The sequence below is a fragment of the Gallus gallus genome, chromosome Z (assembly GCF_016699485.2).
Source record: "Gallus gallus isolate bGalGal1 chromosome Z, bGalGal1.mat.broiler.GRCg7b, whole genome shotgun sequence".
Taxonomy (NCBI): Eukaryota; Metazoa; Chordata; class Aves; order Galliformes; family Phasianidae; genus Gallus; species Gallus gallus.
The window spans coordinates 18,676,508-18,688,922 of record NC_052572.1 but is presented as its reverse complement, the minus strand read 5'-3'; the positions used below and the strand labels follow the sequence as shown (position 1 = coordinate 18,688,922).

Here is a 12,415-nt window from a genome sequence, read left to right as displayed (position 1 = left end):
TCTCCTTCAGCCATGTGGGTCACCTAAGGATGCATCCCTGGATGTGAGACTCTAGCAGTGCAGTATTCTCAAATTTTGAATTCACACACCAGGAAGCCCTCCATGGCAATGCTTTCAGCAGTCACCAGACAATGTCAGATATTGCCAAACAAACATTTTGAGGTGGGACAACCTTTTCATTGCCAGAGTACTGGCCCTAAGTGAGTGTACTATGCAAAAACACCCCTATCTAGCCTTTGAACTTTGCAGAGTGTGAAGACATTCAGCTGGGTTTCAAATAGGACATACAGGCCCAGGCTTTTATATGCAGTTTCTAACCTAGCCAGAGACACCACATTAGAAATATTTTGGGTATAAATAACTCCTCAACCTCAAAACTGCCAGTAAAAGGATAGCAAGATTGTATTTAAAAAGCAGTTCATCTCAGAAAGATTTATTTTCCTGGCACGTCTATGGAACTCAACATACTGAGTTGGTGGCATTTTAAAAAACATACAAAGCCTTCACACTCTTCTTTCTACCAAAAGGAACCTGAACCATAAATCTTTGTTGACTGAGTCACTAAGAGAAAAGGGAGCATAAAAGCCCCCGCAGAAATGTAATGATGATAAAGGCTGAGAGCTGTAAATTCTGCAGCTGCCAGCATAAAAGAGTAACTGAAGCAACTACTGTGGCATTATAACCAAACCACTTCAAGAAACATGACTTGAAGTGGCATAGACCCACTCTTAACATTCACTTTTGTCATATTAAGATTTAACAGGAAAAAGAAGAGAATGAGAAAGAAAATGTGGGTGCTATCTAAGGGATTTGCCTGAAGAGCATGCTTTGGTTGTTCCCTGTTTCTAATGTAGGCTCTAGACAACAGCCGAGCAGAAAAACAATGCCCTCCAAGTGGTTCCTACTTGTAGGAAAAATAAATATATATCCCCCCAAATCTGTGAATCATTTTAGGGTGGCATCACTGACACGCACAAAAACACTGTCAAGCACACACCTTGCTCTTGCAGGGCCAGTGGCAAAAAGGCCTCCTGCTAACAACAGATCCAAAATCTGGGCAGAACTCCACAGGAGATCTGCTGAGTCAAAGCACGTTTTCTTTGCTGCTTCTGCTAGCAGACAGATTTTCAGCACACATCCTCTCTCACTGAATAAACAGAAGCTGTCGGTCCTTGGGAACTTCTGAAAGTCTGTATCTACAAAGGAGAACATTGTTCAGTGCTGCATCTACTGCCATGAGCTTTTCTTTGAAGTAAACAAATTCAGAGATCGATCTAGCATTGTTTCCTTGCCAGCAGTACTGGCTTGTTTGGGTTGTCCTGGGAAAAGGTTCACGAAAAGGTTTGTGTACACAAGTTGTGCATCCAACCTGCTACCAGGGGCAGAAGTGGGAGAAACCAACTTACTCTGAGTCACATCAACACTTCTAATAATGATCCTTCATGTCTGAGGAAGACATATTCTCTATCCCCATTTTGCCTGGACCTATGATGTTAGTTTGGAGTTTCAATACTGTAAATTGTTACATTCTGACTCTTCTCCATGATTGAAAATTTTATGTAGGGACAAAGCATTTCTTTAGTCTCGATACATGAATCACTCCAAATATTTCATAGAAAGTAACAAAAATCTTTTTAGTAACAAATTAAAATCCAAATTCCTTCTGAATTATAGAAAGGTATTTTTGCCTCTGTAACTTTATTGTTCCCATTTCGTTTGAGTTCTGTCTAAAGAATTCACGTTTTTAAAATTAAAAATATAGTCAGTTTAGAGAAGAATACTAGCAGAATGCACTGCAGAGATGAAAGCAGGTGACTGATTCTTCTTCAGGATAACTAGCTAGAAGTCTAGCAATACTCTCTAAAATAAATTAGAGAAATATTTTAGTCCCTGACATGGATTAAACCTGAATTAACTCTCTACAGAGACAAGGAAAAGGGTTATAAGAATAAATCACTGGGTCCACGTGCAGAAAAACTACCTAAAGAGTGCAACTCAAGATTTCTCAAGCCAAATGTTTTTGGATATATATATTTGGATATATACATTTACTTATGTTACTGTCTTTGTTGTTATTACTATTTGTAATCTTTAAGTTTTTAAATTTTACCAAGTGAATACAGAATATGAACGTTTCCTGAAGTATCAAACATTTGAAATTTATTAGATTTTCAAGTCCTTTAGCCATGTTTTAAGACAGAATGATTTCTCAGTCCCACAGAGTGGTGGAAAAATGCTTGCCTGCGGTGCTGCTGCATTGTGTACCTTGGTGTTAATAGGTTTGACAAAAATACAGACACTGACTTTTTTGTATGTAAAATGTTAATGGTCAAATTAGATATAGCATATTTCACAGCCGAGCAAAGTCATGTTGACCTAGGCATGGCATACTTGGAAATATGACAATCCATCTGCCGTTATAAATGAGAGATGTCAGCCAGATGTCAGACTGAAAAAAATGCTTTTCAGTACATTACAACAGCTTTGTATGAAATGCTTTTAGAGAATGATCTCTGCACACATTTTAGACTGGCCTTCTTTATCCAGACGTAAAAGGTACCTGTAGATTTATTGTAATGATTGTAATTTAGTTTCTAGATGAAGCCTTGAAGCTGATGGTCTTAGCTTGAATTTGGCCCATTGTGCAAATACATGAAATGCCATTACTGCCATCAGAGGCAGTTCTATCACAGGGAAAAACATTTTAAGTTCCAGAGGGGCTTGAAATCTGCTGCTACTTTTTTGCCTCTGTATCTTTCACAAATGCACAGACACACACACATACACACACATCTGGTCTCCTGCAGCACTGGTAATTGTGAGGGTTTTTAAAATTCTTTCCCATTCAGAAGCAAGCTATAGGTTTAGAGCATGGGCTAATGAAAATCAATTACCAACCCTGAGATGGGAAGAAAAAACAAAGAGGAAGAACAGCAAGGCAGTAACTGGGCTCATGAAATTAAAAATCAAAATAAAAGCAAATCTGTGTCTCATCCTGACAAATGAGGCAGGACTGCCTGTCTGTCATCCCTTCCATCATGTAGGTGACTGCTCAGTAGCTCTAGGCATGTAATCATGCAATCCCCTGTCCCCAAATTTCTGCAGTTGCTGCCAACTGTCTGTAAATCTTCTAGATAAAATGTGTGGGAAATTGAACTTTACAAACCTAAAGATCCATAGCTTTTAAATATTTTTTGTTTGTTTGTTTCATTTTAACAGAGATTTTTGTTTTAATTGTTATGAAGTAGCTGTTTTTCACCAGGAGAGAAGAAATGACAACGATATTAGATCCAGAAGGTTGGAAAACAAACAGGTGGTGCAAAATTAATAATAAGTACTCATATTTACCGTTGCTATAAAGAAATCTTTGTACCAGAGGAGACTAGATAATTCATGGCATGCCATCTGGTTTGAGCACAGACTGGGGCAATGAGATTTGCAGATTACAGCTGGCCTCTCACAGCCACTACCACCCAGTTAACCCAGAGCTTGAATGGAAGCAGCCTATGAACAAAGGGCAGCAGAGCCTTCCTTTCCTGAAGGAAAATCTTCAGCTGGCAGGCACAGCAAGCTGGCTGCCACAATTGCAGGCTCAGTGGTTGAGGGGGGTGTAATCCTTTATCTTGTCTGTGCTAAACTTTCAGAGCAGCACCTTTGAATAGAGCTTTCAGTTGCTTCTGAATAGGGAGGAGATTCTGTCCCATGCCATTGAACTGTGAACAGCAAGCCTTCAGCATGATACTACCACCTGGTACAAAAGACTCAGAGCATCCCCTTGTCATAACAAGTTGCAGTGTGCAAATCCATTTTCCAAATTGAGCATCATGTAGAGACTTGACTCAGATAAACTCTCTTGTCCAAAAACTACTCATCTGGTCTATACTAACCATGAAAACTTATTGCTTCTCTAGAAAATAGAGACGGATCTTCCATAAGAGCAGTTCAGTGTGGAGTTGGACTGACAGCAGCAAGAAGGGGACACACTCTGGAGCTGTCCTTCTCCCTGGATGACTAAGCACATCACTAGTGTTCAGACTAGTTAGGCAACACAGGATCCTATTTCCTGTAGAGCAGAACCAAACTAAGTCTCCTAGTTCTTATCTCCTGAGTGTTGAATGTCCAGACTCAGCATGCATGGACTGAGAAAATCTCCACGTGTGGAGATGAAATGTGCTCCATGGGTTTAGTGGCTTTTTCTGGCAAAACAAGTTAAAAGGCTTGAAAGAGAGAAAAACAATTATTGAGCAGCCTGTGGCTGGGCAGCCATACTCATTACAAACAGCCATCACAACATCACTGCCTTTTACTTCAAGTGCAAAACATGTTTACGACCTTGTCTGTTCTGCAAAAAGTGCACAGTAGTACATACCTTAACAAAAGATGCTAAAAAGAAATGTACTGAACAAATCACACAAACTCTGAACAAAATCTTCCCTCAAACACAATTCTCCCATGGGGACAGAATACAAGAGAGCACATAGAGTACACAAGACAAATGCTGTACATATCACCCAGAGTGTTGCTAGAAGGCTCTTAGGTATGAAAATACCCCCTGAAGGCTAAGATGACACAGCTGAGACTAATTCAAGCTTTCCTTCTGGGTCAGCTGTTCTTTAAAAACCTTGCGTGTTTTTGGATCCTCATTTGTCCATGTCTGGTTAAAATGACACACAGTTATGGAAACATCTTGACACTCACAAAATATATGGTAATATAACCATCCATTTTAAGCTCTATAACTCTGATGAAAGTTTTCTCCATATTTTTTGTACTTGAGCCACATGAATGAGACATCTAACCCATTAGGGTTAAAAACAACATAAAAATATTAAAACACAACCCTACTCATAGCATCCTATTTCTTTCATTGAGCTACAGTAACACTTTCTGGTAAGTCAGAAGCTACTCATCAAGTTGCTCATCTTAGTGGAATAATCCACATTAACGGACATCACAGAAAGTACAGTGGTTGCTATGAATCAGATATAAAGCATTTTAAAGTATTCACTGTCTTTCCACAAAATCAAAAATCCTGCCTTTGGGCATAGGCATTGTATCTGGAAACAAATTTTCCAAGATAATGTACACTATCACAACAGCTAAGTGATATCAAACATTACCTCTGATAGCTAATACGAACTTCAAGTTTTACTTACCAATCCTGCACAGCATTGAAGGATTCTTCATTTGTGATGTCATACATTAAAATGAAACCCATTGCACCCCGATAGTAAGCCGTGGTAATTGTTCTGTATCTCTCCTGACCTGCGGTGTCCTGAAACAGTAACAAAAAAACTTTTTAGATATTGCAGATAAATTGACAAATCATTTTTGGTTTTGTTTTAGTTAGGGCAGAAGAAAACTAGCAGTGGTCATTGCACAACTCTGCAATCCTATTCATAAAATTACTTGAAAGAAGAGAAAAATGAGAACAACAAAAAGGAGTACTCTGCTTTGGATCATAATAAGAGGAACATGTCCGTTCTGCAACACAAGGAGAGTGGTGAAAGCAAAAAGAATGGCTTATGACAGAAGCCATTAATTGTTTCATACTGTGCAATGTATTCTGGATGAGAAACTTGTCTCCTGCTCCTGCCTTGCAGCTTCCCATTTTGATAGAGGGGAAAGGTTCATGTTCTGAAGAAACAGTACGGGCAAATCATTATCCCTAAGACTTTCACCATAAGATCAGTATGGTTCTTGAAGTCTGTGGATGTCCTGGCTAAAAGTCAATGTTATGTTCGTATGATTTTAAACCACTGGAGTTCATGCCAACTTTAGCACAAACAGAAATTTGTGCTGACAAAATATAGGCTGAGATATTGGTCTTCTAAGGTAAGAATGACCTCTGGCAAATAAAAGATGGCTAGAAGTCCCTTACTACAGATCAGTTTTCTTCCTCATTCTCTGTATCTCTGTAAAGTAAGGAAGGAAAGTTTTCCTTTTTTCTACTCCTTGCTTGCTTTACTTATTTCCATTTAAAAATTCCTCACATCAGGGAGTATTTGTTACTACATTTACATGCAGTGTCTGGCATAGCTACCTGTACCGAGTCTGTACTGAGACTGTGAGACAAACAGCTAAATTACAGGAAAAGTGTAACTATATCCTGTTCCAACAGACCTATTTAATATTTTTATCTGTAAACATTAGAAGCTTTAGTTGAAACATACATAACAATTCAGTGCAGTCCATTAACTCTCTAATAGATCAGCTGGATATCTTTTTTTTCAACAGTCACTGAATCATAATTCCATTATTTCAGATATTTCAGGTAGATAAGAACTAGTTTACAATATGAACACATTTATTTGCTTCCTGCTGAAAAAGAGAAATAACTTGAGGTAAGAAATGTTTTATTTGGATGGTTTTCTGAAAGGGTTTCTTGTGTTAGTTGTACTGCCTTATGAAAAGGAGAAAAATAATCAGACATTCTCTATGCATATGCCGTGCACTCTGTACTCCAACAAAGTAAAAAATAGAGATTCTACATATATCAGAAACCACTTACTGAGTAACAAATATAATAAGACAGTTGCTGAGACCAAAGACATGGCTAAAATACATGTATTCAGTACATCCTGGTTTACGGTTGCTACTACCTTGATGTAGTTTCAGTGCTCCAAGGCTAAAAGAGAAGTTAGATGCTAAGAGGCCACCTGGCTCTGTCTGCCTGGGAAACACCAGACAGGCTTAAACTTCTCCTGCTTGTATTCTGAACTGACACTTTTCCAGGTGTGGTCCGGCGGCAGGATAGCTGTACTAACTGCTACAAATTTTCGGGTGTTACTCCTAATTACTAAGGTATTAAGACTCTTCCACTAAGCCTACATACATTCTAATACACAGAGGTTAGTGCTCCCTCAGTAGACCGTGCTCTGTAAATAAGAGGAAAATTGAAATTTCTAGTAAAAACATTACTAGCAGGAAAAATGTCACATTTCATTATAAAAACAAAACAGAACAACAACAACAAACAACCCACATCCTTGTATTTCTTGTACAGAGTAAGTTTCATTCTCACATGTTTTACTGGCTTCATTTATTTGCTTTGATACTAAGAAAAAGCTGGGAGGGATGGACTGTAGGATGCACGCAGCCTTACTGTGCAGAACAGGTGCAATTTCCAAGCAAGTTTTGTCAGTGTCATACTGCTTGCCTGTCTGTCAGAGGCGTGTTTGGTTGGAAATATGATGCTGTGACAAGCAGAAGCCTACTGTTACTGAAGCAAATCTTATTTTGCTGTGGGTGATATCTACTGAAACCTGTCTGCAGATAAGAGCGAACAGTCCTCACAGCTGAACCAGAAGTCAGTGAGGCTTCCTACCTTAAGACATCAACCACTTTGCAGGCAGCCTTAAAGGGAATCAGAACGAACCTAGGTATTCTAGTTACAGAGAGTAAGAATCAATGTAAAGGAAGACAAACAAAGATAAAAGTTCTTAAATACTTTACACAAATGGAAGCATCTGCAGATGAGGATCCAAACACAGAGTGGACCAAGGCACTGGGTTTGACTCGGTCAAAGGAAAGAAGCAGATATTTGGGTGTTGTTCTCTATACAGGCACCTAATATATGCTGGCAGCTAATGTGACAACAACAAAATTCTTAAATGGTATTTCAGCATATGGCATAGATGGATGACTGTTAACAAGGTGGAGTATATTTGGTTCACATGTTGATAATCACATTCATGTTGGTATTATTACCAATGCACTTGCTATAAGAAAACAAAGTTTTCATTGGCCTAATGAACCAATTATGTGCAGGAGTGTTTATGGTTCTGTGAGAACTTAAATTAATACCAGAAATCAGTTTTGTCAACACTTCTGTGTTTTACATGTTCATAAGCTTTTTTTTTTTTTTTTTTATTCTGACTAGAATATATTCAAAAACACCCCCGAAGATAGCTCCTTATATAGTAATGCTAATTAACAGCAATAACATGTCAGAAGAAGTAGTACACTGAAAATATAAAATATTTCAATATTAAGCAACATATTTTATTATACTGACTTAATGTATCTGAAGTAGATAGTGCAGTAATGTAAGTGAATTTTTCTCTTTATTTGCTTTTACTCTTATGGAAGAACTGAGTAGAAAAAACTAATTTTCATATTTTATCATCTTCATATCTGTAAATCACTGTGATTTTTATCCTCAGGTACTAGCTTGTACTCAAAGAAAATCTCCAATTCAGGTATGGCTGCTGGCCACTGTTATTTTACTTTAGTCTATTTAGCAAGACCATGGAATTGATCTGGTGACCATCTTTTTAGGTTTCTATTCTGAAATATAATGTTGGTATATTGCACTGATGTTTAGTTTAGCAAACTAAACAAAATAAGCCTGAGGAAGAATAAAATTTGACCTATTAATGAATGGTATTTTAACCAAGGCAGTTCATTTTCATCTTTGATGGGCAGAAAACAAGACACATGGATCATCCTGGGGGCTCTTACATTCATGGGAATAAAGTCTGATAAGGACAGCTGACTGCTCACTAAAGGAGCAGAAAAACCAAAGGGGATGAATGACAGTGAGGGAATGCCTTATGAAAAGTTCTACACATGGAAGACAAAAACGGGTATTTTACAAACCTTAAAATGAAACATAACAAAATAACTTGCAACAGCTGCAAAGTGTATCTTCAAATTTAGAATTTTTATTGTTAAATTGTTTTGAATATAGATCCTGCAAATCCATCAGCTTCTAGTGTGCTAGGTGACATCAGCTGCCCTTGCTTTGTCCACTGATGTCGTCATTCCATTGTAGAAGGCCACAAGATTGAGCGGACACGATCCACCCTTGGTGAAGCCATGTTGGCTGTCTCATATCATCTCTCTGTCTTGCAGTGTGCCTTAACATATCTTTCAAGAGGAACCATTCTATGATCTTCCCAGGCACAGGGGTGAGGCTCCCTGGCTTGTGGTTCCTTGGGTATTCCTTTCTACCCTTCTTAAAACTGCAAGTGAAGTTACCCTTTTCCAGTAACAGGGGACTTCATCTGACAGCCATAACTTTTTGAATACGGTGAAAAATGGCTTAGCAACTACACCAATTATTTTCTTCAGGACTCTGAGATGCAAGCCATCAGGCTCCATAGACTTGTACATTGAGGCTTGTTGAGTATCTCAGCCTTCTCCACCTCTGTTGAAGCCAGTTCTCTTTTCTCTTTTACCATGGGGGTACACTCTCCTTTGCTTTTCTCTTTTGATCAGTGTACCTACAGAATCCCTTCTTATTTTTCATATTCCTCACCAAGCTCAGTTCCATCTGCACCCTGGTTTTCCAGGTCCCATTTCTGCATATCTAGACAGCATCCCTGTATTCTTTGTAAGCCACCCATCCCTGCTTCTACTGCCTGTGCATTTCTTTCTTATCCCTCATTTAGAACAGCAGATCTTTGTGCAGCATCCTCTCCTGCTTGATTTCACATACTGGGGAATGGAGAGCTCTTGTGCTTCCTTAAAGAGCTGCCAGATCTGCTCCATTCCTTTGTCCCTCAGGACAACTTTCCAGGGGATCTCATCCAATATTTCCTTATCATAGAATCATAGAATGGCCTGGGTTGAAAAGGACCACATGATCATCGAGTTTCAACCCTCCTGCTATGTGCAGGGTCGCCCACCACTAGACCAGACTGCCCAGAGCCACATCCAGCGTGGCCCTGGATGCCTCCAGGGATGGGGCATCCACAGTCTCCTTGGGCAACCTGTTCCAGTGTGTCACCACCCTAAGTTTGAAAAACTTCTTCCTAATATCCAACCTAAACCTCCCCTGTCTCAGTTTAAAACCATTCCCCTTTGTCCTATCGCTATCCACCCTTGCAAACAGCCGCTCCCCTTCCTGTTTATACGTTCCCTTCAAGTACTGGAAGGCCACAGTGAGGTCTCCCTGGAGCCTTCTCTTCTCCAAACTAAACAAGCCGAGTTCCCTCAAAGCAGCAGCAGCAGTGTCCTTAAACAGATAAAAGTTTATTCTCCTCTTAAATGAGCTCAAATGCATTGATGAGCATCAGGTCTGACGAAGTTTCACCTCTGGTTCATTTGTCTAATGCCAGGAAGTTGTCCTCAACACACTACAGGAGTCTCCTAGATTGTTTATAATCTGCCCAGTTGCTTTCCCAACAGACATCTGGGTGGCTAAAATCCCCCAACAAGATCAGAGCCTGTGACAACACCTCTTATAGCTGAAACAAGAAGGTGCATCCACAGGCTCTTTTTGATCAGGTGACCTGTAGTAGACCCTGACCACCAGATGTTCTATATTGGTCTGGTCCTTAATTTTTTACCTACAAGCTTTCGACATGATCATGGCTGTTTCTCAAAGGCAGCTCTTCACAACCTCTCAGTTTGTTAACACAGAGGGCACTGCCCACCCCTTACCTTCCTGCCAAAATAACCAGATGACAGCCAAAGTAATCAGTAAAGTTCTTCCATAAGTAAAGATTTTGATTAAGGCATATGTATCTGTAGGCAGCAAAGGAATGGTGGAGATACAGACTGCGGACAAAATACCTGTTTCTGGCTCATGGTAAAGATACCAATCTGCTACATATTTGGCCACCTGTCCTTTCCCATATATATACCAAACAGCATCTGGAGCATGATAATTGTAGATTACCTTTGCTGTTCACTGAAATTAAAACTCTGAATATGACAATACAATAAAGCTTAAGGGGAACATACATCAGTTATTTTTACAGTAACTTGATAAACAAGGTTTTTGTCATGTTTTTCTTCCTTGAAGCTAGTCTTGAATAATTGGTAAATTTCCTACATATACTCATTATTACTATGTAACTGTCATAATGCTGGAAGTCTTAGAGCATGGGAAATGCACTGGCTGCTGACAGCAATGGTTGCAGAGGAGTGGAGAGCTATAATATAATACTCATCTGAGCAAGCAGAAATACGTAGAGACAGCAGTCTAGCTGGCATAGAAGAAATAACCTGTTCTGAATATGAAGATAAGCATTTAGGGGGCTAGAAAGTATCAAAACACAAAACACAGAAACCCTGTTTTTAAAAAATATTTTGAAAATAACGACCACTGAGGCTTCCAGTATAGAGTTAGCTGAACTAATTTAGCAGAAATAAATCCCCTTCACTGTCAAGGCCTGCTAAGGCAGATGTCATTCAGAATGTGTGCCACGTTATAACATATACTTCAATTATACCAATGATTTTGAGCAATGCATTAAATCTGCCCGTTCTGAATTAATTTGCTCAATATGTGCACTCTATCTCTTGCACCACTGACATGAAGAATACTTTATGTAAATAAATTCTAAGTGGAGTTACTCGTTAATAATGCAGACAGTTTCGAAGGTGAAAGCAAACAGCATTTGGCAGCAAGAACTTTTAATAAGTTTGTCATTATGGAATTCAGTCTGGAAAGCACAAACTGATTTTACAGCACGCTCAAGTGACTCTATGTCTCTGTATTTCTGCATTGTATACAAAACACGCAAATGTCATTTAGATTCATTTCCCCACACTGTAAGTTTTACATACAATCAGGCCAATCCCAGGCATTTATACAGACTGGGGGAAGATCTCCTTGAGAGCAGCCCTGCGGAGAGGGACTTGGGAGTCCTGGTGGACAAGAAGCTGGATGTGAGCCAGCAGTGCGTGCTTGCAGCCCGGAAGGTCAACTGTGTTCTGGGCTGCATTAAAAAAGCGGAGGCCAGTAGGGAGAGGGAGGTGATTGTACCCCTCTACTCAGCTCTTGTGAGGTCCCATCTGAAGTACTGCATCCAGGCCTGGGGCCCCCAGTACAGGAAAGTTGTGGAGCTCTTGGTGCGGGTCCAGAGGAGGGCCACTAAGATGATCAGAGGGCTGGAGCACTTCTCCTATGAAGAAAAGTTGAGGGAACTGGGATTGTTTAGCTTGGAGAAGAGAAGGCCCCGGGGAGACCTCGCTGTGGCCTTCCAGTACTTGAAGGGAGTGTACAAACAGGAGGGGGAATGACTGTTAGAAGGGTGGATAGTGACAGGACAACGGGGAATGGTCTTAAACTGAGACAGGGAAGGTTAGGTTGGATATTAGGAGGAAGTTTTTCAAACCGAGGGTGGTGATGCACTGGAACAGGTTGCCCAAGGAGGTTGTGGATGTTCCATCCATGGAGGCATTCAAGACCAGCCTGGATGTGGCTCTGGGCAGCCTGGTCTAGTGGTGGGCGACCCTGCACATAGCAGGAAGGTTGAAACTAGATGGTCACTGTGGTCCGTTTCAACCCAGGCCATTCTATGACTCTATGATTGTGCCAGAAAATTGGCAATACTGGAAGATTTCTTTGACAGCATCTATATCTCTGGTGCACATCAACAGCATTTGAAGAGAGGCAAACAGAAAGATAAAATTAGAAATGTGAATTGGGTGAATTCTCACTTTACAGGTCAATATTTTC

General features: G+C 39.9%; 1 protein-coding gene across 2 annotated transcripts in view; it reads right to left on the bottom strand.

The window, feature by feature from the left end:
• RAB3C (RAB3C, member RAS oncogene family) overlaps positions 1–12,415 on the bottom strand; it is a 144,593-nt gene that overhangs the window by 69,422 nt on the left and 62,756 nt on the right. For both annotated transcript variants that reach the window (XM_015277588.4, XM_003642948.6), the window contains exon 3: positions 5,157–5,275. In XM_015277588.4, the coding sequence (XP_015133074.1) occupies positions 5,157–5,275 (119 nt within the window). The remainder of the gene's footprint in view (positions 1–5,156; positions 5,276–12,415) is intronic.